The 27,471-nt window shown below is 26.6% G+C and overlaps 1 protein-coding gene and 1 pseudogene across 1 annotated transcript; one reads left to right on the top strand and one right to left on the bottom strand.

The window, feature by feature from the left end:
- Positions 1-4,615: 4,615 nt before the first annotated feature.
- Positions 4,616-6,949, bottom strand: LOC119614447 (60S ribosomal protein L17). Its single transcript, XM_037970572.1, has 3 exons — positions 6,836-6,949; positions 6,482-6,576; positions 4,616-5,240 (listed from the first exon to the last, which is right to left on the bottom strand). Exons 2-3 carry the CDS (start codon positions 6,560-6,562, stop codon positions 4,761-4,763), a joined length of 561 nt encoding a protein of 186 aa, XP_037826500.1. The 5' UTR covers positions 6,563-6,576; positions 6,836-6,949; the 3' UTR covers positions 4,616-4,760.
- A 12,580-nt stretch (positions 6,950-19,529) lies between these two features.
- On the top strand, positions 19,530-21,807 carry LOC119614448 (annotated as a pseudogene).
- Positions 21,808-27,471: the final 5,664 nt, after the last annotated feature.

Here is a 27,471-nt window from a genome sequence, read left to right as displayed (position 1 = left end):
TAATATTCTATAATTTATGTAAAACGCAATAATTTTTATTATTTTAATTCAACTAAAATGTTTAATATGGCAAATCATTTCATTTCTCTTCAGTTTTTTACTACAAAACTTTCATCATCTATTATGAATAAGTCTAAAGTAATATTGTTTTAAAATTTAAATTAATTGCCACTTGTTTACATTTTTTTTAATTATTATGTATTTAATTTATGATAATAATTATTTATTGCAATTAATTAATTCATAAACATTTTTTCCTATGAGAAACTTATGTCTCAAAAAAAGTGGTTTTAATTGTTGTTTTTTTATACATATTATTTTTATAATGTTAAAAGCTAGAATTAAGGTTTCTTGAACCTAAATCGGTTTAATCCAGTTAGTGACAAGGAAAGTTAAAAAAAACCGGTAATGTAGGTCATTTGCCTAATCACTAATAGAACTGTTTGCTGTTTTTTTAAAGATTAATAACAATTTTTTTTATTGCTGTAAATAAGAACGGAACCAAATTTGTCAATTAGATTATAGTAATAAGGAAATGTTGATTTCAATTCAGGGTTGTCTTAGAAAAAAAACTGGAGCCATAGTCGAGACTATAGACCAAAGACTAGAAAATAGTACAGACTTAATTAACTAATTAATATTTAAAAAAATTTAGTAACATTGTAACAAATTCTGGAAATTTTGTTCACTTTCTCTCAAATGCTTTCTTTAAAAAATTTAAATTTATTTTCTAGATATTTTCCATTTTGGTTCTTACTTTCTTTAGTTTTGTAAAAAAACTTAAGTTTCTTCTATTAAATTCTTAAAAATTGTTTAAAATATTTAAAAAATTCCTTTAATTAAATCTTTAGTTATACATTTTATTTGTTTATTATATTTGCTTTTATTTAGTTACATAAAAACATATAAATTAAAAAAACACTTGTTTGTTATTAATATTTAAAATATGGACACATGTTGTTTTTTTGTAACAACTCAAATAAATTATTTATTAACAAAACTTTTCATAAATTTTATAAAAAGTGATCAATTTAAAAAAAAGTGGTTTTGTGGTTTAAAAAATTTCTATATATTTTAATGGATTAATTGTTATTTAATTAAATTTAATAACATGTTATAAATAGTTATTAAATGTTACATTTGTAAAAAAGTTATTATAAATATTATTAAACACTCAACAGCTGGTCACTTTATATAAATATTTCAAAAATTTTTTAAAACGTAGTTATTAATTCGCATAAATTTTTTTATTTAAAGTAAACTTTTGTTATAGATTTATTTGGTTTATTCTTTTTAATAAAAAATGTAACACTATTGTTTAATAACAACGCAATTATGTTTAATAGTAATTTTATGGTTTAATAAATTACATTTTTTATGATTTTTTATGTTTTACGTTATAATTTTTTTGTTAAATATATTTTTTTTAATAATTTTTAAATTCATGTAGCGTTTTTATGCGTGCTTAAAGTCAAATTTTTCAAATAAAACTGTGATTTAGTTAAACTCATTTACTAAAGATGAGTTACAAAAAATCTGTATAAAAAAATATACAACATACAACTAAACCATAATCATTGAACCGTTTTATATTTGTAGAATTACTGCTGTTGTCCCCTGGAAGCTTGAAAAATGTTTAAATTTAAAACGAATCTAAAAATACCCTATTTTGCAGTAAGAAAAAGCGCCTTTTTTAATAAATATAAGCAGCACTGTTCAAAAATGTTTTGTTTATCTTTTCATCAAAACAAAACAAAGTTGCAGAAGTGACAGTCATTAAACATCATAACATCTCTGTTATAAAGTGAAACAAGCCTGGTTTGTTTTGTTTACATTTTAAACAGAAACAAACGGTTAAATATAAGAACAACTTTGCTGTCAACTAAAAAAACAAGAAGGAGAATGGCTTTGTTTACATTTTAACTGAAAAAAACGGCATCAAATCAAAGAAAAGGAGTAAATAAGCAAATGGCAACTCAATTACAAACTAAAAGCGTGAAAAACACCAAAAATAACAACAAGGTAAGATTAAATCATAATTATTTTATTAATTTAAAGTAAAAACTTATACCAACATTTCACCTAACCTAAAATACCTTCTCTTAAACAATACTTACTTTCCAACAATTGCACCCAACAGCCACAAAACAAACCCCACAAAAAAATATCATCTAATTTGATTTGAGTGGCAAAAAAAATGCCACTTGACAGAAATCAACAACAAAATTGAAATAAATGTTACTAAATACATAATACAATAAAATAAATATTCAAACAATAATACAATACAATCAAATAAATAAAATAAAACTGTGATAGATGGATAGTAGCTGGCAGCTAGTTAGTACTAGCTGGTGATAATGACAATATAGTAATGTTGATGATGAGTTTTTTTTTTTTGTCATGTAGATAAAAAAAATTGAGCACATTTTTTCAAATACTACATGTTTTTTCCTTCCTCTAATCAAGGGTAAACAAAGGCAAGTTATTATTAATAACATAAAAAATTTAAAGTTATTAAAGCCAAAATACTTAAATTAACAAAGAAATAACTAAAGGGAATGTTAACCCCTTCCATTTCTCTACCAGCTTAATGGACGATTTGTTATTTGTAATAAAAAAACCACTAAAATATCAATAAAAGTTATTATACACCAAGAAAAGCAACATTTTAATTTAAATTATCAAACCAATAATCTGTCTGTCCCTCTCGGTAATAATAAATACAATAAAAAACTAAATAAAAACAACAACAATAACAAACTCATGGGGGAAATCAGAATAATATGTAATGTTGTTTTAAAAAAAGTGTTTATTTGTTTGTGTTTATACAACACAATTAGCGCCTATGTTTTTTATTGCTGCCTCTGTTATTATTGTTTTCTACTGGTGAACAGAATCACAGTAAAAAAAAAAACAAAAACAAGCAACAAGACTATGTAACTAAAAACTGCATAATGTTATTTACATACATGCGTTAAAACTGAACAGGAAAGTGGAATGAAACTGTTACGTGTTACAGTGGCAGTAGAAATGTAAGTACAATAACATAATGTTTACAAAAATAACATTAATGTTAATGATACATTTGTAGGCCGTGCCTACACTACTGGTATGTTAGTGCACTACAAAAAAGAATTTGCTATTTTCTTCAAATCAGAAATGAAGATGGCAAATTTATACAAAAATGAAACGTGCATCACACTACCCTCTCTCGATAAGAAGACTGGACCACAGAAAATTATTTATTTTAATTTAGTTTTTAATTGAACCCAAAAAAAACGTCATTTTAATTTAGTTTCTAAATAAACCTATTATTCCAAATTTTGCATTAGTAATATTTTGCGCCTAAAAATATGCTCGCAATTTAAATATTTTTTTAATTTTTTAATAGATGGATGGATATGTAGATAGATAGATAGATAGATAGATAGATAGATAGATAGATAGATAGATAGATAGATAGATAGATAGATAGATAGATAGATAGATAGATAGATAGATAGATAGATAGATAGATAGATAGATAGATAGATAGATAGATAGATAGATAGATAGATAGATAGATAGATAATCAAGACATAGATCGAGACCATCTGAAGGTCTAGCCCACATACTAGCTTAAGATCTAGTCTATAGTAAATCTAATGGTTTAGTCTATAAAGTAGTTAGAAAACTAGTCTATGGAGTAGCTGAAGGTCCAGTATATAAGGTAGCATAGTCTATAGACTAACTCATAGTCTAGCCTATGGACTATCTGAAGGTCTAGCCTATAGGCTATAAGATTAATGTTTTAGTCCATAAAGTAGCTTGAAACCTAGTCCATAGACTAGTTAAAGCTCCAGTCTATACACTATCTAAAAGTCTAGACTATAGACAAACTAAAGGTGTAGTCTATAGACTAGCTGAAAGTCTAGTCTATAAACTAGCTAAAAGTTTAGTACATAGACTAATTGAAAGGCTAGCCTTTAGACTATCTAAAGATGTTGTCTATAGACTAGCTAAGGATCTAGTCAATTGGCTAGCTAATGTTTTAGAATATAAAATAGCTAGATTAGCTAAAGTTCCAGTCTATATACTAAGTAAAAGTATAGTCTATAGACTAGATAAAAGGCTAGACTATGGACTAGCTAAAGGTCTAGTCTATAGACTAGCTAAAAGTCACTAAAATAACAATTTACAAAAACGTAGTTACGATCGTAATGCATAATACACACAATCGGAAAGCATTGAAATAAAATGCAAATGTTTCTTCTTGGCGGGCTCATCTTCTTTTTCTTACGATCCCGTTTTTTGTTGGAATACCAATTTCTGATCGTAGCGTGAATGTGGAATGTAATTGAAATGCAGAACAATCTAGTCGATAGACTACTGGTGTATTTTGTAAAGTCAAAAGACTAGCTAAAGCTGTTGATTTAGCATATAGGCTCTTGCTTTTGTAGAGACTAGCTTTTGGTCTAGCCTGTAGATGAGCTAAAAATCTATAGTAGTATAGCTAATGTCTATATTAGAATATAAAATTGCTAAATGCCTAGTCAATAGATTAGCATATTGCGGCAGTCCATATAGTCTAAATAAACTTCACCTGTAAACTACAAATAAAAGAACTCTTTCGTAATTTTCTTAAAAAACATCGTTCAAATGTAAGATCTTTTATTTGAACATTTACTTTTTTCAATATAGTCCGACATATACGCCTAAAACAATAAAAATGTTTTATTTTATATAATTAAAATAAAAATCTCTACTCCTTGCTAAACTTATTCAGAGCGCATCATCTTCTCCTTTTGTCTTTGCAACTTCTTCTTGGACAATTTCTTCTTGGCGGGCTCATCTTCGGAGGCCTTGGCGACAACTTCTTCCTTTTCGGTAAGGATGACCTCAACGTGACAGGGAGAAGACATGTAGGGGTTGATGCGACCGTGAGCACGGTAGGTACGACGACGCAAGCATTGGGCACGGTTGACTTGGATGTGGTCTACAACAAGACGATCAACATCGAGACCCTTGCAGTCAGCGTTAGCTTCAGCATTGCGGAGCAATTGCAAAAGGAATTCGGCGGATTTCTTGGGCCAACGACCTTGGGTGGTCTTCCATTGTTTGGCTTGAGCGCAACGGCCAACACCACCGTTGAAACGACGGAAGGGTACACATTCCTTCTTGTCGACAACAGCCTTCAAGAAACGTTGGGCACGACGCAAAGGCATACGCTTGATGGCCTGGGCGGTTTCATGGGTGTTCTAAAAAAAAGATAAAGAAACAATTTGTTTAGTTATATTGTTGTTAACAGAAATCTATGAGTTGAAGGTTTTGTTTTTTTTTAAATTTGTTTAACAGGACAGGTAGTGTTTAAACTTTTGTTTAAGTATTAACCACTGTTTATCTGTTAAATATATTTAATCTACAGCATTTTTTTCAAACTTAAACAAGTCTTGGTTAATTAAACAACTTGTCATTATTGTCAAATGCTGAGCTAAACAAAAAAGTGACCGAGAGTGAGGGAGTTTTGTGTTAGTTTGTTTAACAGGACAGGTAGTGTTTAAACTTTTGTTAAAGTATTAACCACTGTTTATCTGTTAAATATATTTTATATACAGCATTTTTTTCAAACTTAAACAAGTCTTGGTTAATTAAACAACTTGTCATTATAGCAAATGCTGATGGGATAGGATTCTAAATGGAGCAGGTAGGGGTATACCTATTGGATTAGACAGAGCTCTATACCATAGATTAGACAAGGGTATAGTTTATAGATCATCGATTTAACAAAAGTCCAGTTTATAAACAATACAAAGGTCTAGACGACTGATTTGAAAAGATCTTCCGGATCACACTATTTTGACGGATTTTTCCACTAATTTTTATCACTATTGTTACGCACCTTTAGTTCTGACTAATCCGGATTCCTAACTTCAAAATGTTTCACAAGATGTACTTAAAAAGGAAGAATTTCCATCCGTAACTAAAGTAAACAAAAAATTTACTTTAAAACACTTAAGGATTCCACAAAATCTTTCCAAAACATAATTTTTTTCGAACTCTTCCTTTGAAATCTTAGATTAGAAAACATTCCGACACTATTTATGCTCAATTTTTATCAAAAAATTACTTTAAATTAAAGATTTTTATAACCAAGTCTAAGAAGAATAAAAGATATTGAACAAAATCTTAAATTCTGCTGATGCTTGGCCCACCACACTTCATTCCCCTTGGGGAACTCACTGTTTTAATCTAGCATCTTTGCAAAAGTTACTGGCACAATAAAATACCACCAAGCACTGATTTAAGATGCATAATTCCAAAAAAAACTAAATTTACTTCACAAAAACTGCAAAAACTAACCTCACTTTCTCACACTTTTCAACATTATTGTTGTTTTTGTTAAAAACACACATGTCAACTTATTAACTGTCACTTCCATTTGCTTCCTTCACTCTTCTTCTATTTCATCAAACACTTGTATATGATTTTTCCAACTTACCTTGAAATGCACACGTAGATTTGGTCCACGGGCTTTGCAAGATTTGGCAGCTGTCTCTGGTTCCCTTGAGTACCGACCCATTTTGTGTTTAATTTCTATTTAAGCCACAGCAACCGCACAAAACATAAAAATAAACAAGTAAAAGAAATATATCAGTTGATGTTTTCTTAGGAAAGGCCATCTTCCTTAATTATGTTTATTTTTCTCTTTTAAAACACTTTTTCTTTTCGATATTTGTTTTGTTGTTTAAACAATATATGAAATTTTTTCTTAACATTATTAATAAACACAATTTTATTTATAGTTTTAAGATGTTTTAAAATAATTTTCTTGATTTTTAGCAAAAAATCGTACCTTCTTCTTAGTGAATTAAACCGGAAAAGAACTTTTTTGACAGCTGTATTAGGGTGGGTAAAGCAGTGTAAACAACAGGGTTGCTTTTAACTTCGACAAATGTCAAGGTTGAAAACAAAACATTTAGCAGGGTTGTATTTAGTAAAATAAATAGCAATGCCACTGGGAAGGAAGTTAAGAAAAAAGCGCTTAAATTAAAGAAAATTTAGAATTATTAAAGATTTTTTAATTTGTTTAAACAATATATAAGAATTGTAGATATTTTTAAGGCTAATAAGCCTTTAATAGTTTCTAAACATTTTTATTACTTAATTTAACATATTACAAATGTTTTAATTTAGTAAAAATTAGCCATAGAAATATTTTTCCAAAATAAAAATAAAGCGGTAAAACTGAATTTACAGAAATTTTTTTTTTTTTTAAATTAAAAAGATTTAAAGTTGAAAAAGAGAAATTTTTCTAGAAGTAAAAATGTGTAAAAAACTGAATTTAAGATGAAAAGGACTAATATAAATTTGCTATGATTTTTTTATTTGTTTATAGAAGTTTTAATGCATTTTTTCACAATTTTTTAAAAATTATGAAACTTGAAAATTAAATTTTCTTAAATTTTTAAAATTTTAGCATTTCTGATTTTGAAAATTTATTTTGTATTTTGTAAAATTTGTAATTTTTATAAAATTATTGATTTGTCACAATTTGTACAAAATTTATGAATTCTTACAAAAGTTATGAATTTTTACAAAATTTATAAATTTCTACAAAATTTAAAAATTTATGAATTTTACGAAATTTATGAATTTTTACAATATTTATGTATTTTTACAAAATATATGAATTTTTACAAAATTTATAAACTTTTACATAATTTATAAACCTTACTTTTACAAAATTTGAGAATTTTAACAAAATATTCATTCAAATTTTAGGACTTAACAAAATTTTTGTTTGATTTTTACAAAATTTGTGATTTTCTTAAAATTTGCAAAATTTATAAATTTTTACAAATATAAAGAATTTTAACTAAATTTTTGTTTGACTTTTTTTTACAAAATTTACGATTCGTGACAATTTGTATGTATTTTTACAAAATTTACAAATATTTACATAATTTGAGAATTTTAACAAATTTGTCACAATTTTTATGTATATTTTCAAAATTTAAACATTTCTCCAAAGTTTTTCTTTAATATGTGTTTTTAGAAAATTTATATTTTTTTTTTATAAAATATATAAATTTTAAAAAATTATGAATTTTAAAAAAAATTTGAATTTTTATAAAATATATGAATTGTGTCTGGCCGTGTCGCTTAAGTTGTTATTTTAATGACGGAGCTTCGAAACGAAATGCAGAATACCAAAATTGCCAAATAGGAATGTTTGTAAATTTTTCAAATTTTGGCGAATTTTTAACACATTTATAAAAAATTTCTGAATTTTTACAAATATAAAAAATATTTAAATTTTTACAAAATTTAATTTAAAATTTTTAAATAATTAAAAAACATTGGTGAATTATTTAAAAACTTGCATTTCTTCTACTGTAATACAAAAATTATCAGTTTTTACTTATATTTTTTTAAGAAAATAATTTTTTTTAAAAATTAAAAAAAAAATAATGGTGAATTATTAAAAAATTAGCACTTTGTTGTACTGTAATACAAAATTGTTAGTTTTTACTTATATTGAAACAAAATTCATATAAAAACTAAAATTATTAGTCATTAATGTTATTAAATTTTAATTGATTTCATATTTATTATCAAATTTAACAAAAAAATGCAGATTTTTATTTAAAAACTGTTAAATCGAGTATTATTTAACTATTAAATAGCTTTTGTTTTCAAATTTCAAAGAATTCCTTTAAAAAGCGCTTATTTATCTTCAATGTTTACTTATTGGCAACTCTGTTTGCGAAGCATATGACATTTAACTGCATTACCTTTAATACAACTGTTTATAAGAACTGCCTTACCTTTATGTTGGCTACAAACTAATATGGCATCTCTTTTTTTTACATATAGAAACATTAATAACAACAACAATTGTGCCAAAAAGGGGGTTGTAGGCAAAAAATGACAACAAAACAGATGGGTGAATTGAAAGGAAAACTCAGCAGCAGCTAAAAAGGAAACTACAGAAATCTGAAAAAAGAAACAGCTTAATAAAAATGACAAGCTGAATTAAAAATTAAAACGTAAGCTGCAGACAAACGAGTATAAAGTAATAGTTTGTAAAGGCGGGAAGGCAAGAAGTACAGAAAAAAATTTTTTTCATAAAGAAAATTGTGTTAAAAAAGTTATTAACTACAGCAAGGAGTCCATTCAGTGTTAGCCATAAGGCTTATTAACAAGGTTTCAGTGATTTTTTGTTTTATGGTGAAAAGTTTTAAAGCCTTTGAAAAGGTTTTTATACAAATAATTAACAAAAGTGTTGCAAAAGTTAAAGATTTATGAAAAGTTAAAATATTTAACAAACTAAAGGAAATTAAGTTGCAACAATAACATTTTTAAGTGTGCAAGAACTTCAACTTTAATTTGGGGTAAGTTTAAGTTAATAATTTGTTAATATGTGATTTAGTTATAATTTTATTAAACATCCAATAAGAATTTCATCATTTTGTAAGATTTTCTTTAAGAGCGTCCTTTTTGTTGTTGTAACTTTTTGCTTTGCCACCACCCCAAAATTACAACAACAATATTGAAACTCAATTTAGACTTGAAGGGAAATCGTTTATACAGGATTTATTATTTAAGTCTGTATTGAACAATATGTTCAAATGTGTTAGTGGAAATGTCTATAAGTGTGTGTTTGTGTGTCTGAGAGTGGGTAAATTATTTTGCACCCTTGTTTTTTTTTTTTTCTATTAAACCCTACTTGTGTCATCATTTTTTATTTTTGGTAGCAAACACACAAATCTCTGTTTATTTTATAACGTCATTTTGTCCTTTTTCTTATTGTCTCTTGCTGTCTCTTTCGTACTTTAGTTAAACCTTGTGTTGGCAGCTTCAAAACTACGTTTAATCCTTAAACTTTAACCTTCTAATTTTGTTGTTTTTGCTTTTATTTTTTTCTACTTTTCCCTACTCTTCTCTTCGTTTGTCAAAGGACTCTCCTTTTATTTACTATCATTTGACAGAGTAAAAGAAAAACAAACTTAAAACAGCATGCTTTTCATTCATTGTCTATTTGTATGACATCAACTCTTGTCTAAAGTTACGGTATTTATTAGCAGAGATGGTTAATACAGTGCCATTAGAAATTAGCAAATTACTTAAAACTACCTCAAAAACAAAGAAATTAAACTGAACTTACAGGAATTAAAGTAATTTTCTGAATTTTTATTAAAAATTAAAACATCAGTGGTAAATTCAACTAATTTTTCTTTAATTTTATTAAACATTTATTAGTAATAATAAAAATTTCCGTTTTCCCCTCCCTGTTTAGCACATTTACTTATAAGTTTAAACTTTTTGTTTTGCTTTAAAGTCCTTGTTGTTTTTGCTATTGATGTCTCCTTCATGTGTTTTCCTTATAAGTAATTCTGTAATTATTTTAAAGGTTTTTATTAAATTTGTTTCGTTTTTAACGTTATTTTTCTAACAACTGTCTCTTGTTTGTTAAACAGCGTTGGATAAGTTAGTAGTAACATAATTTATGACGTATTTTTAATAAATGCGAAGGGAATTGTTTAGCAAAAGAAGAAAATATTGAGAATTTAAGATTCTTTTGAAAATTATTTGGTAGATAACTCAAAAATTCCTTAAACTTTTTTTAAAAGTCATAATTTTGAGAAAACAAGTTTCCTTCTACAAAATTTTAACTTTTTTCTACATTTTTAAAATTTTTTACGTATTTTTAAAAATTTTGTAAAATTTATGATTTTGAAGTTTTATTTTGTCGTAAAAATGTTTCGTCAAGTTCTCTAAATTGTTAAATTTAAGAATTTTTGGTTTTTAAGCAGAAAAGTATCTCTCATAAGCCTTACATTAAAAAAATTGACTTTCGTTAAGTTTTTTAAATTGTTTAAAATGGAAAATTTTTCGAAATTTTAAAAGTGGCTGTGATTGGCTATAGAAATATGAAATAAATTTTATTTTTCTGCTTTTCGTTTAGTAATAAAAGTTTCGTTAAGTTTTTCAAATTAACCAAATTACAATTAGTTTCTGGATTATTAAATTAGCTTTAATATGCTTTTTAAATATATAAAAATTATTAATTTTTAACTTTTCATTAAAAAATAAAACATTCGTTAAGTTTTTAAAATGTACCAAGATGAACATTTTTTGAAGATTTTTAAAGTAGCTTGGCTCTAGAAATATGCAATAATTTATATTCCTCTGCATTTCGTTCAGAAATAAAAGTTTCGTCAAGTTTTTTAAATTAGTCAAAATTAAAAATTTTTCAGATTTTCTAAAATAGCTTTAATATCCTATACAAATATATACAGATTTACAATTTTAAGTTTTTCGTTTAGAAATAAAAGTTTCGTCAAGTTTTTAAAATACACCAATATGGAAAAATTTTCGGAATTTTAAAAGTTACTTTGTTTGGCTCTTGAACTATGAACTAAATTTTACCTTTTGCTTTTCGTTTAGTAATAAAAGTTTCGTTAAGTTTTTTAAATTGTCAAAATTAAAAATTTTGCTGATTTTTTCTAAAATAGCTTTAATATGCTTTTTAAATATATAAAAATTACACATTTTTAGCTTATCATTAAGAAGTTTCGTTAAGTTTTTTATAAGGTCCAAAATGAAAATTTTAAAACGCATTTTTAAAGTATGTTAAGTTTTTCAATATGGTCCAATTTGAGATTTTTTTCTCAAATGAGTTACATTTTTCTGATTGATTATAGAAAAAAGTTTGAGTTTTAATGCATCTATAGGGAAACTGAAGTTTCGTTAACAAATAATTATGTTTCCTTTTATTTCCTTCGTTAAGTTTGCTAAATTTTCCAATTTCCATAAAATTTCTTCAATTTTATTAGATTTTTCTTTTAGTTTTATGAAACTGATAAAAAGTTTTTACTCTTATGTAAAGAAAAGGTTTCGTTAAGATTTAAAATTCTTAAAATTCCTTTAAAATTATGAAAATTACAATTTTTATAATATTTATATTAATATAAAGGCATTTATTGCTTAAATTAACAAAATAATTGTGATCTTTTTAACATTTTTCTGTAATAATACATAATTTAGCATTGCACTGTATTATCCAACCTGGCTTTGGTAACATCAATACTAAAAACTTTCTCTCTATCGCTCTTTCCTTTAACAACTAATACTAACTGCGTTTGATTGTCAATAACTTTCTTTTACTAGTTGTTGTGTATTTGTTGTAAATAGAACTGTTCGATTTTGTAAACAAATTGAGAATTTATAAGTTGGTGTGAGGTGTGTATGTAAGTTTATTCTCTCGTGTTTTAAAGTTTCATGTTTATTATTGTCCTTTTTGTTGAATACCTTTTACTACTATGTTGCTGTTGTTGTTGTTTGGTTTTTATAGCTACGTTTCAATTCGTGCTTGTGTTGGGTTTTGTTTCTAGTTCAATTTTCTTTATTGTTGTTGTTTTAACAGTTATTTTGTTTGTTGCCTCTGCCATTAAAGCTACATATGGTATTTTATTATAATTACTATCGATTAGTTTTAAAATGACTGTCGTTTTATAAGTACGTGTTTTTAAAGTTTATTTTTATTTTAAATTTAAAGAAATTACACTTTAGTTCTAATCTAAAAAGTAAGTAAAATGATAAAATGTTTCTTTAAAATCTCTACTCAATTCAAAAAAAGAAAAATCATTTATAAACATTTAGCGGAACTCATTTATACATAAAAATTTTGTTATAAATAGAACTTGAACTCAATCTTTAACCAACCCATGCACAGACAGTTCTTTACTTGAAAATCAAACGAATAAAAAAAAATACCTTAAAATACCAATCCAACTCTCTAATTTGCTCTAGCAGTCAGCAGTAAAGAAAGAACTATAAATATCTTCTCCAATAGCTGTTGTTTTTATTATTTTGCCCTAATGTCTGGATACTTTTTTTGATCGCTGGCATAAGCAAAAGTGTAATTTTATAAATTTAGATAAAAACTTGAAGCAATATTTATGCTTTTTTCTGTTGGATTTTATGCATTGCACACACACTAGGGATCAGTTTTACAGCATCATGATCATCATGATCTCACTCTTAGGCCTAATCTTGCTAAAAGCATATTTTATTTTAGTGAAAAAATTACGTGTTAGACAGTTTATTAAAGAATACAACGTTATTTTAATAAAAATAAGAATTTTTTCCTTCCTTTAAAAACGGGTACCCGTTTGAAAAGTAACCAGTATTCATTAAATTCTGTAAAGAATTTTACATTTTTAATATTTATAAAATAACTAACAGAAATCTAGAACAATTTTATTAAAAATACAAATTTTTAAACGGGTACCCGTTTTTAAAGGAAGGAAAAATTCTTATTTTTTATTAAAATAACGTTTGTATTCTTTTAATAAACTGTCTAACACGTAATTTTTTCACTAAAATAAAATATGCTTTTAGCAAGATTAGGCCTAAGAGTGAGATCATGATGATCATGATGCTGTAAAACTGATCCCTAGTGTGTGTGCAATGTAAAATCCAACAGAAAAAAAGCATAAAATATTGCTTCAAGTTTTTATCTAAATTTATAAAATTACACTTTTGCTTATGCCAGCGATCAAAAAAAGTATCCAGACATTAGGGCAAAATAATAAAAACAACAGCTATTGGAGAAGATATTTATAGTTCTTTCTTTACTGCTGACTGCTAGAGCAAATTAGAGAGTTGGATTGGTATTTTAAGGTATTTTTTTTATTCGTTTGATTTTCAAGTAAAGAACTGTCTGTGCATGGGTTGTGTTAAAGATTGAGTTCAAGTTCTATTTATAACAAAATTTTTATGTATAAATGAGTTCCGCTAAATGTTTATAAATGATTTTTTTTTTTTGAATTGAGTAGAGATTTTAAAGAAACATTTTATCATTTTACTTACTTTTTAGATTAGAACTAAAGTGTAATTTCTTTAAATTTAAAATAAAAATAAAACTTTTAAAACACGTACTTATAAAAACGACAGTCCATTTTAAAACTAATCGATAGTAATTATAATAAAATACCATATTGTAAGCTTTTAATGGCAGAGGCAACAACAAACAAAATAACTGTTAAAAACAACAACAACTAAAGAAAATTGAACTAGAACAAAACCCACACCAAGCACGAATTGAAACGAGCTATAAAAACCAAACAACAACAACAGCAACAATAGTAGTAAAAGGTATTCAACAAAAAGGACAATAATAAACATGAAAACTTAAAACACGAAGAGAATAAACTTACATACACACACTCACACCCAACTTATAAATTCTCAATTTGTTTACAAAATCGAACAGTTCTATTTACAACAAATACACAACAACTAGTAAAAAGAAAGTTATTGACAAATCAAACGCAGTTAGTATTAGTTGTTAAAGGAAAGAGCGATAGAGAGAAAGTTTTTAGTATTGATGTTTACCAAAGGCCAGGGTTTGGATAATACAGTGCAATGCTAAATTATGTTATTATTACAGAAAAATGTTAAAAGATCACAATATTTTGTTAATTTAAGCAATAAAAATGCCTTTATATTAATATAAATATATAAAAAATTGTAATTTTCATAATTTTAAAGGAATTTTAAGAATTTTAAATCTTAACGAAACCTTTTCTTACATAAGAGTAAAACTTTTTATCAGTTTCATAAAACTAAAAGAAAAATCTAATAAAATTGAAGAAATTTTTATGGAAATTGGAAAATTTAGCAAACTTAACGAAGGAAATAAAAGGAAACATAATTATTTGTTAACGAAACTTCAGTTTCCCTATAGATGCATTAAAACTCAAACTTTTTTCTATAATCAATCAGAAAAATGTAACTCATTGAGAAAAAAATCTCAAATTGGACCATATTTAAAAACTTAACATACTTTAAAAATGCGTTTTAAAATTTTTCATTTTGGACCTTATAAAAACTTAACGAAACTTCTTAATGATAAGCTAAAAATGTGTAATTTTTATATATTTAAAAAGCATATTAAAGCTATTTTAGAAAAAATCAGCAAAATTTTTAATTTTGACAATTTAAAAAACTTAACGAAACTTTTATTACTAAACGAAAAGCAAAAGGTAAAATTTAGTTCATAGTTCAAGAGCCAAACAAAGTAACTTTTAAAATTCCGAAAATTTTTCCATATTGGTGTATTTTAAAAACTTGACGAAACTTTTATTTCTAAACGAAAAACTTAAAATTGTAAATCTGTATATATTTGTATAGGATATTAAAGCTATTTTAGAAAATCTGAAAAATTTTTAATTTGACTAATTTAAAAAACTTGACGAAACTTTTATTTCTGAACGAAATGCAGAGGAATATAAATTATTGCATATTTCTAGAGCCAAGCTACTTTAAAAATCTTCAAAAATGTTCATCTTGGTACATTTTAAAAACTTAACGAATGTTTTATTTTTTAATGAAAAGTTAAAAATTAATAATTTTTATATATTTAAAAAGCATATTAAAGCTAATTTAATAATCCAGAAACTAATTGTAATTTGGTTAATTTGAAAAACTTAACGAAACTTTTATTACTAAACGAAAAGCAGAAAAATAAAATTTATTTCATATTTCTATAGCCAATCACAGCCACTTTTAAAATTTCGAAAAATTTTCCATTTTAAACAATTTAAAAAACTTAACGAAAGTCAATTTTTTTAATGTAAGGCTTATGAGAGATACTTTTCTGCTTAAAAACCAAAAAATTCTAAATTTAAATTTAACAATTTAGAGAACTTGACGAAACATTTTTACGACAAAATAAAACTTCAAAATCATAAATTTTACAAAATTTTTTAAAAATACGTAAAATTTTAAAAATGTAGAAAAAGTTAAAATTTTGTAGAAGGAAACTTGTTTTTTCTACAAATTATGACTTTTAAAAAAAGTTTAAGGAATTTTGAGTTATCTACCAAATAATTTTCAAAAGAATCTTAAATTCTCAATATTTTCTTCTTTTGCTAAACAATTCCCTTCGCATTTATTAAAAATACGTCATAAATTATGTTACTACTAACTTATCCAACGCTGTTTAACAAACAAGAGACAGTTGTTAGAAAAATAACTTTAAAAACGAAACAAATTAATATAAAAACCTTTAAAATAATTACAGAATTACTTATAAGGAAAAACATGAAGGAGACATCAATAGCAAAAACAACAAGGACTTTAAAGCAAAACAAAAAGTTTAAACTTATAAGTAAATGTGCTAAACAGGGAGGGAAAACGGAAATTTTTATTATTACTAATAAATGTTTAATAAATTAAAGAAAAATTAGTTGAATTTACCACTGATGTTTTAATTTTTAATAAAAATTCAGAAAATTACTTTAATTCCTGTAAGTTCAGTTTAATTTCTTTGTTTTTGAGGTAGTTTTAAGTAATTTGCTAATTTCTAATGCACTGTATTAACCATCTCTGCTAATAAATACGTAACTTTAGACAAGAGTTGATGTCATACAAATAGACAATGAATGAAAAGCATGCTGTTTTAAGTTTGTTTTTCTTTACTCTGTCAAATGATAGTAAATAAAAGGAGAGTCCTTTGACAAACGAAGAGAAGAGTAGGGAAAGTAGAAAAAAATAAAAGCAAAACAACAAAAATTAGAAGGTTAAGTTTAAGGATTAAAACGTAGTTTTGAAGCTGCCAACACAAGGTTAACTAAAGTACGAAAGAGGACAGCAAGAGACAATAAGAAAAAGGACAAAATGACGTTATAAAATAACAGAGATTTGTGTGTTTGCTACCAAAAATAAAAAATGATGACACAAGTAGGGTTAATAGAAAAAAAAAAAACAAGGGTGCAAAATAATTTACCCACTCTCAGACACACAAACACACACTTATAGACATTTCCACTAACACATTTGAACATATTGTTCAATACAGACTTAAATAATAAATCCTGTATAAACGATTTCCCTCAAGTCTAAATTGAGTTTCAATATTGTTGTTGTAATTTTGGGGTGGTGGCAAAGCAAAAAGTTACAACAACAAAAAGGACGCTCTTAAAGAAAATCTTACAAAATGATGAAATTCTTATTGGATGTTTAATAAAATTATAACTAAATCACATATTAACAAATTATTAACTTAAACTTACCCCAAAATTAAAGTTGAAGTTCTTGCACACTTAAAAATGTTATTGTTGCAACTTAATTTCCTTTAGTTTGTTAAATATTTTAACTTTTCATAAATCTTTAACTTTTGCAACACTTTTGTTAATTATTTGTATAAAACCTTTTCAAAGGCTTTAAAACTTTTCACCATAAAACAAAAATCACTGAAACCTTGTTAATAAGCCTTATGGCTAACACTGAATGGACTCCTTGCTGTAGTTAATAACTTTTTTAACACAATTTTCTTTATGAAAAAAATTTTTTTCTGTACTTCTTGCCTTCCCGCCTTTACAAACTATTACTTTATACTCGTTTGTCTGCAGCTTACGTTTTAATTTTTAATTCAGCTTGTCATTTTTATTAAGCTGTTTCTTTTTTCAGATTTCTGTAGTTTCCTTTTTAGCTGCTGCTGAGTTTTCCTTTCAATTCACCCATCTGTTTTGTTGTCATTTTTGCCTACAACCCCCTTTTTGGCACAATTGTTGTTGTTATTAATGTTTCTATATGTAAAAAAAAGAGATGCCATATTAGTTTGTAGCCAACATAAAGGTAAGGCAGTTCTTATAAACAGTTGTATTAAAGGTAATGCAGTTAAATGTCATATGCTTCGCAAACAGAGTTGCCAATAAGTAAACATTGAAGATAAATAAGCGCTTTTTAAAGGAATTCTTTGAAATTTGAAACAAAAGCTATTTAATAGTTAAATAATACTCGATTTAACAGTTTTTAAATAAAAATCTGCATTTTTTTGTTAAATTTGATAATAAATATGAAATCAATTTAAAATTTAATAACATTAATGACTAATAATTTTAGTTTTTTATATGAATTTTGTTTCAATATAAGTAAAAACTAACAATTTTGTATTACAGTACAACAAAGTGCTAATTTTTTAATAATTCACCATTATTTTTTTTTTAATTTTTAAAAAAAATTATTTTCTTAAAAAAATATAAGTAAAAACTGATAATTTTTGTATTACAGTAGAAGAAATGCAAGTTTTTAAATAATTCACCAATGTTTTTTAATTATTTAAAATTTTAAATTAAATTTTGTAAAAATTTAAATATTTTTTTATATTTGTAAAAATTCAGAAATTTTTTATAAATGTGTTAAAAATTCGCCAAAATTTGAAAAATTTACAAACATTCCTATTTGGCAATTTTGGTATTCTGCATTTCGTTCGAAGCTCCGTCATTAAAATAACAACTTAAGCGACACGGCCAGACACAATTCATATATTTTATAAAAATTCAAATTTTTTTTAAAATTCATAATTTTTTAAAATTTATATATTTTATAAAAAAAAAATATAAATTTTCTAAAAAACACATATTAAAGAAAAACTTTGGAGAAATGTTTAAATTTTGAAAAATATACATAAAAATTGTGACAAATTTGTTAAAATTCTCAAATTATGTAAATATTTGTAAATTTTGTAAAAATACATACAAATTGTCACGAATCGTAAATTTTGTAAAAAAAGTCAAACAAAAATTTAGTTAAAATTCTTTATATTTGTAAAAATTTATAAATTTTGCAAATTTTAAGAAAATCACAAATTTTGTAAAAATCAAACAAAAATTTTGTTAAGTCCTAAAATTTTGAATGAATATTTTGTTAAAATTCTCAAATTTTGTAAAAGTAAGGTTATAAATTATGTAAAGTTTATAAATTTTGTAAAAATTCATATATTTTGTAAAAATACATAATATTGTAAAAATTCATAAATTTCGTAAAAATTCATAAATTTTTAAATTTTGTAGAAATTTATAAATTTTGTAAAAATTCATAACTTTTGTAAGAATTCATAAATTTTGTACAAATTGTGACAAATCAATAATTTTATAAAAATTACAAATTTTACAAAATACAAAATAAATTTTCAAAATCAGAAATGCTAAAATTTTAAAAATTTAAGAAAAATTTAATTTTCAAGTTCATAATTTTTAAAAAATTGTGAAAAAATGCATTAAAACTTCTATAACAAATAAAAAAATCATAGCAAATTTATATTAGTCCTTTTCATCTTAATTCAGTTTTTACACATTTTTACTTCTAGAAAAATTTCGCTTTTTCAACTTTAAAAATCTTTTTAATTTAAAAAAAAAAAAAATTTCTGTAAATTCAGTTTTAACCGCTTTATTTTTATTTTGGAAAAATATTTCTATGGCTAATTTTTACTAAATTAAAACATTTGTAATATGTTAAATTAAGTAATAAAATGTTTAGAAACTATTAAAGGCTTATTAGCCTTAAAAATATCTACAATTCTTATATATTGTTTAAACAAATTAAAAAATCTTATAATTCTAAATTTTCTTTAATTTAAGCGCTTTTTTCTTAACTTCCTTCCCAGTGGCCATTGCTATTTATTTACTACTAAATACAACCCTGCTAAATGTTTTGTTTTCAACCTTGACATTTGTCGAAGTTAAAAGCAACCCTGTTGTTTACACTGCTTTACCCCCCCTAATACAGCTGTCAAAAAAGTTCTTTTCCGGTTAATTCACTAAGAAGAAGGTACGATTTTTTGCTAAAAATCAAGAAAATTATTTTAAAACATCTTAAAACTATAATAAAATTGTGTTTATTAATAATGTTAAGAAAAAATTTCATATATTGTTTAAACAACAAAACAAATATCGAAAAGAAAAAGTGTTTAAAAGAGAAAAATAAACATAATTAAGGAAGATGGCCTTTCCTAAGAAAACATCAACTGATATATTTCTTTTACTTGTTTATTTTATGTTTTGTGCGGTTGCTGTGGCTTAATAGAAATTAAACACAAAATGGGTCGGTACTCAAGGGAACCAGAGACAGCTGCCAAATCTTGCAAAGCCCGTGGACCAAATCTACGTGTGCATTTCAAGGTAAGTTGGAAAATCATATACAAGTGTTTGATGAAATAGAAGAAGAGTGAAGGAAGCAAATGGAAGTGACAGTTAATAAGTTGACATGTGTGTTTTAACAAAAACAACAATAATGTTGAAAAGTGTGAGAGAAGTGAGGTTAGTTTTTGCAGTTTTTGTGAAGTAAATTTAGTTTTTTTTGGAATTATGCATCTTAAATCAGTGCTTGGTGGTATTTTATTGTGCCAGTAACTTTTGCAAGATGCTAGATTAAAACAGTGAGTTCCCCAAGGGGAATGAAGTGTGGTGGGCCAAGCATCAGCAGAATTTAAGATTTTTGTTCAATATCTTTTATTCTTCTTAGACTTGGTTATAAAAATCTTTAATTTAAAGTAATTTTTTGATAAAAATTGAGCATAAATAGTGTCGGAATGTTTTCTAATCTAAGATTTCAAAGGAAGAGTTCGAAAAAATTATGTTTTGGAAAGATTTTTGTGGAATCCTTAAGTGTTTTAAAGTAAATTTTTTGTTTACTTTAGTTACGGATGGAATTCTTCCTTTTTAAGTACATCTTGTGAAACATTTTGAAGTTAGGAATCGGATTAGTCAGACTAAGGTGCGTAACAATAGTGATAAAATTAGTGGAAAAATCCGTCAAAATAGTGTGATCCGGAAGATCTTTTCAAATCAGTCGTCTAGACCTTGTATTGTTTATAAACTGGACTTTGTTAAATCGATGATCTATAAACTATACCCTTGTCTAATCTATGGTATAGAGCTCTGTCTAATCCAATAGGTATACCCCTACCTGCTCCATTTAGAATCCTATCCCATCCAAGCATTTGCTATAATGACAAGTTGTTTAATTAACCAAGACTTGTTTAAGTTTGAAAAAAATGCTGTATATAAAATATATTTAACAGATAAACAGTGGTAATACTTTAACAAAAGTTTAAACACTACCTGTCCTGTTAAACAAACTAACACAAAACTCCCTCACTCTCGGTCACTTTTTTGTTAGCTCAGCATTTGACAATAATGACAAGTTGTTTAATTAACCAAGACTTGTTTAAGTTTGAAAAAAATGCTGTAGATTAAATATATTTAACAGATAAACAGTGGTTAATACTTAAACAAAGTTTAACACTACCTGTCCTGTTAAACAAATTTAAAAAAAAACAAAACCTTCAACTCATAGATTTCTGTTAACAACAATATAACTAACAAATTGTTTCTTTATCTTTTTTTTTAGAACACCCATGAAACCGCCCAGGCCATCAAGCGTATGCCTTTGCGTCGTGCCCAACGTTTCTTGAAGGCTGTGTCGACAAGAAGGAATGTGTACCCTTCCGTCGTTCAACGGTGGTGTTGGCCGTTGCGCTCAAGCCAAACATGGAAGACCACCCAAGGTCGTGGCCCAAGAAATCCGCCGAATTCCCTTTTGCAATTGCTCCGCAATGCTGAAGCTAACGCTGACTGCAAGGGTCTCGATGTTGATCGTCTTGTTGTAGACCACAATCCAAGTCAACCGTGCCCAATGCTTGCGTCGTCGTACCTACGCTGCTCACGGTCGCATCAACCCCTACATGTCTTCTCCCTGTCACGTTGAGGTCATCCTTACGAAAAGGAAGAAGTTGTCGCCAAGGCCTCCGAAGATGAGCCCGCCAAGAAGAAATTGTCCAAGAAGAAGTTGCAAAGACAAAGGAGAAGATGATGCGCTCTGAATAAGTTTAGCAAGGAGTAGAGATTTTTATTTTAATTATATAAAATAAAACATTTTTATTGTTTTAGGCGTATATGTCGGACTATATTGAAAAAAGTAAATGTTCAAATAAAAGATCTTACATTTGAACGATGTTTTTTAAGAAAATTACGAAAGAGTTCTTTTATTTGTAGTTTACAGGTGAAGTTTATTTAGACTATATGGACTGCAGCAATATGCTAATCTATTGACTAGGCATTTAGCAATTTTATATTCTAATATAGACATTAGCTATACTACTATAGATTTTTAGCTCATCTACAGGCTAGACCAAAAGCTAGTCTCTACAAAAGCAAGAGCCTATATGCTAAATCAACAGCTTTAGCTAGTCTTTTGACTTTACCAAAATACACCAGTAGTCTATCGACTAGATTGTTCTGCATTTCAATTACATTCCACATTCACGCTACGATCAGAATTGGTATTCCAACAAAAACGGGATCGTAAGAAAAAGAAGATGAGCCCGCCAAGAAGAAACATTTGCATTTTATTTCAATGCTTTCCGATTGTGTGTATTATGCATACGATCGTAACTACGTTTTTGTAAATTGTTATTTTAGTGACTTTTAGCTAGTCTATAGACTAGACCTTTAGCTAGTCCATAGTCTAGCCTTTATCTAGTCTATAGACTATACTTTTACTTAGTATATAGACTGGAACTTTAGCTAATCTAGCTATTTTATATTCTAAACATTAGCTAGCCAATTGACTAGATCCTTAGCTAGTCTATAGACAACATCTTTAGATAGTCTAAAGGCTAGCCTTTCAATTAGTCTATGTACTAACTTTTAGCTAGGTTTATAGACTAGACTTCAGCTAGTCTATAGACTACACCTTTAGTTTGTCTATAGTCTAGACTTTTAGATAGTGTATAGACTGGAGCTTTAACTAGTCTATGGACTAGGTTTCAAGCTACTTTATGGACTAAAACATAATCTTAAGCCTATAGGCTAGACCTTCAGATAGTCCATAGGCTAGACTATGAGTTAGTCTATAGACTATGCTACCTTATATACTGGACCTTCAGCTACTCCATAGACTAGTTTTCTAACTACTTTATCGACTAACCCATTAGATTTACTATAGACTAGATCTTAAGCTAGTATGTGGGCTAGACCTTCAGATGGTCCGACTCTATGTCTTGATTATCTGATCTATCTAGGATCTATCTATCTATCTATCTATCTATCTATCATCATCTACTATCTATCTATCTATCTATCGAGCTCTATCTATCTATACTATCTATCTATCTATCTATCTATCATCTATCTATCTATCTATCTATCTATCTATCTATCTACATATCCATCCATCTATTAAAAAATTAAAAAATATTTAAATTGCGAGCATATTTTAGGCGCAAAATATTACTAATGCAAAATTTGGAATAATAGGTTTATTTAGAAACTAAATTAAAATGACGTTTTTTTTGGGTTCAATTAAAAACTAAATTAAAATAAATAATTTTCTGTGGTCCAGTCTTCTTATCGAGAGAGGGTAGTGTGATGCACGTTTCATTTTTGTATAAATTTGCCATCTTCATTTCTGATTTGAAGAAAATAGCAAATTCTTTTTTGTAGTGCACTAACATACCAGTAGTGTAGGCACGGCCTACAAATGTATCATTAACATTAATGTTATTTTGTAAACATTATGTTATTGTACTTACATTTCTACTGCCACTGTAACACGTAACAGTTTCATTCCACTTTCCTGTTCAGTTTTAACGCATGTATGTAAATAACATTATGCAGTTTTAGTTACATAGTCTTGTTGCTTGTTTTTTTTTTTTTTTACTGTGATTCTGTTCACCAGTAGAAAACAATAATAACAGAGGCAGCAATAAAAACATAGGCGCTAATTGTGTTGTATAAACACAAACAAATAAACACTTTTTTTAAAACAACATTACATATTATTCTGATTTCCCCCATGAGTTTGTTATTGTTGTTGTTTATTTAGTTTTTTATTGTATTTATTATTACCGAGAGGGACAGACAGATTATTGGTTTGATAATTTAAATTAAAATGTTGCTTTTCTTGGTGTATAATAATTTATTGATATTTTAGTGGTTTTTTTATTACAAATAACAAATCGTCCATTAAGCTGGTAGAGAAATGGAAGGGGTTAACATTCCCTTTAGTTATTTCTTTGTTAATTTAAGTATTTTGGCTTTAATAACTTTAAATTTTTATGTTATTAATAATAACTTGCCTTGTTTACCCTTGATTAGAGGAAGGAAAAAACATGTAGTATTTGAAAAAATGTGCTCAATTTTTTTTATCTACATGACAAAAAAAAAAAACTCATCATCAACATTACTAATTGTCATTATCACCAGCTAGTACTAACTAGCTGCCAGCTACTATCCATCTATCACAGTTTATTTTATTTATTTGATTGTATTGTATTATGTTTGAATATTTATTTTATTGTATTATGTATTTAGTAACATTTATTTCAATTTTGTTGTGATTTCTGTCAAGTGGCATTTTTTTGCCACTCAAATCAAATTAGGATATTTTTTTGTGGGGTTTGTTTTGTGGCTGTTGGGTGCAATTGTTGGAAAGTAAGTATTGTTTAAGAGAAGGTATTTTAGGTTAGGTGAAATGTTGGTATAAGTTTTTACTTTAAATTAATAAAATTATGATTTAATCTTACCTTGTTGTTATTTTTGGTGTTTTTCACGCTTTTATTTGTAATTGAGTTGCCATTTGCTTATTTACTCCTTTCTTTGATTTGATGCCGTTTTTTTCAGTTAAAATGTAAACAAAGCCATTCTCCTTCTTGTTTTTTTAGTTGACAGCAAAGTTGTCTTATATTTAACCGTTGTTTCTGTTTAAAATGTAAACAAAACAACCTGGTTTGTTTTGTTTACATTTTAAACAGAAACAAACGGTTAAATATAAGAACAACTTTGCTGTCAACTAAAAAAACAAGAAGGAGAATGGCTTTGTTTACATTTTAACTGAAAAAAACGGCATCAAATAAAGAAAGGAGTAAATAAGCAAATGGCAACTCAATTACAAACTAAAAGCGTGAAAAACACCAAAAAACAACAAGGTAAGATTAAATCAATTATTATTAATTTAAAGTAAAAACTTATACCAACATTTCACCTAACCTAAAATACCTTCTCTTAAACAATACTTACTTTCCAACAATTGCACCCAACAGCCACAAAACAAACCCCACAAAAAAATATCATCTAATTTGATTTGAGTGGCAAAAAAAATGCCACTTGACAGAAATCAACAACAAAATTGAAATAAATGTTACTAAATACATAATACAATAAAATAAATATTCAAACAATAATACAATACAATCAAATAAATAAAATAAAACTGTGATAGATGGATAGTAGCTGGCAGCTAGTTAGTACTAGCTGGTGATAATGACAATATAGTAATGTTGATGATGAGTTTTTTTTTTTGTCATGTAGATAAAAAAATTGAGCACATTTTTTCAAATACTACATGTTTTTTCCTTCCTCTAATCAAGGGTAAACAAAGGCAAGTTATTATTAATAACATAAAAAATTTAAAGTTATTAAAGCCAAAATACTTAAATTAACAAAGAAATAACTAAAGGGAATGTTAACCCCTTCCATTTCTCTACCAGCTTAATGGACGATTTGTTATTTGTAATAAAAAAACCACTAAAATATCAATAAAAGTTATTATACACCAAGAAAAGCAACATTTTAATTTAAATTATCAAACCAATAATCTGTCTGTCCCTCTCGGTAATAATAAATACAAAAAAACTAAATAAAAACAACAACAATAACAAACTCATGGGGGAAATCAGAATAATATGTAATGTTGTTTTAAAAAAAGTGTTTATTTGTTTGTGTTTATACAACACAATTAGCGCCTATGTTTTTTATTGCTGCCTCTGTTATTATTGTTTTCTACTGGTGAACAGAATCACAGTAAAAAAAAAAACAAAAACAAGCAACAAGACTATGTAACTAAAAACTGCATAATGTTATTTACATACATGCGTTAAAACTGAACAGGAAAGTGGAATGAAACTGTTACGTGTTACAGTGGCAGTAGAAATGTAAGTACAATAACATAATGTTTACAAAAATAACATTAATGTTAATGATACATTTGTAGGCCGTGCCTACACTACTGGTATGTTAGTGCACTACAAAAAAGAATTTGCTATTTTCTTCAAATCAGAAATGAAGATGGCAAATTTATACAAAAATGAAACGTGCATCACACTACCCTCTCTCGATAAGAAGACTGGACCACAGAAAATTATTTATTTTAATTTAGTTTTTAATTGAACCCAAAAAAAACGTCATTTTAATTTAGTTTCTAAATAAACCTATTATTCCAAATTTTGCATTAGTAATATTTTGCGCCTAAAAATATGCTCGCAATTTAAATATTTTTTTAATTTTTTAATAGATGGATGGATATGTAGATAGATAGATAGATAGATAGATAGATAGATAGATAGATAGATAGATAGATAGATAGATAGATAGATAGATAGATAGATAGATAGATAGATAGATAGATAGATAGATAGATAGATAGATAGATAGATAGATAGATAGATAGATAGATAGATAGATAGATAATCAAGACATAGATCGAGACCATCTGAAGGTCTAGCCCACATACTAGCTTAAGATCTAGTCTATAGTAAATCTAATGGTTTAGTCTATAAAGTAGTTAGAAAACTAGTCTATGGAGTAGCTGAAGGTCCAGTATATAAGGTAGCATAGTCTATAGACTAACTCATAGTCTAGCCTATGGACTATCTGAAGGTCTAGCCTATAGGCTATAAGATTAATGTTTTAGTCCATAAAGTAGCTTGAAACCTAGTCCATAGACTAGTTAAAGCTCCAGTCTATACACTATCTAAAAGTCTAGACTATAGACAAACTAAAGGGTGTCTATAGACTAGCTGAAAGTCTAGTCTATAAACTAGCTAAAAGTTTAGTACATAGACTAATTGAAAGGCTAGCCTTTAGACTATCTAAAGATGTTGTCTATAGACTAGCTAAGGATCTAGTCAATTGGCTAGCTAATGTTTTAGAATATAAAATAGCTAGATTAGCTAAAGTTCCAGTCTATATACTAAGTAAAAGTATAGTCTATAGACTAGATAAAAGGCTAGACTATGGACTAGCTAAAGGTCTAGTCTATAGACTAGCTAAAAGTCACTAAAATAACAATTTACAAAAACGTAGTTACGATCGTAATGCATAATACACACAATCGGAAAGCATTGAAATAAAATGCAAATGTTTCTTCTTGGCGGGCTCATCTTCTTTTTCTTACGATCCCGTTTTTTGTTGGAATACCAATTTCTGATCGTAGCGTGAATGTGGAATGTAATTGAAATGCAGAACAATCTAGTCGATAGACTACTGGTGTATTTTGTAAAGTCAAAAGACTAGCTAAAGCTGTTGATTTAGCATATAGGCTCTTGCTTTTGTAGAGACTAGCTTTTGGTCTAGCCTGTAGATGAGCTAAAAATCTATAGTAGTATAGCTAATGTCTATATTAGAATATAAAATTGCTAAATGTCAATAGATTAGCATATTGCGGCAGTCCATATAGTCTAAATAAACTTCACCTGTAAACTACAAATAAAAGAACTCTTTCGTAATTTTCTTAAAAAACATCGTTCAAATGTAAGATCTTTTATTTGAACATTTACTTTTTTCAATATAGTCCGACATATACGCCTAAAACAATAAAATGTTTTATTTTATATAATTAAAATAAAAATCTCTACTC

Source organism: Lucilia sericata, unplaced genomic scaffold (genome assembly GCF_015586225.1).
Source record: "Lucilia sericata isolate MDLA Ls3-8-SP2 unplaced genomic scaffold, ASM1558622v1 Contig002903F_arrow, whole genome shotgun sequence".
Classification (NCBI taxonomy): domain Eukaryota; kingdom Metazoa; phylum Arthropoda; class Insecta; order Diptera; family Calliphoridae; genus Lucilia; species Lucilia sericata.
This window is presented reverse-complemented; position numbering and strand designations above follow the sequence as displayed.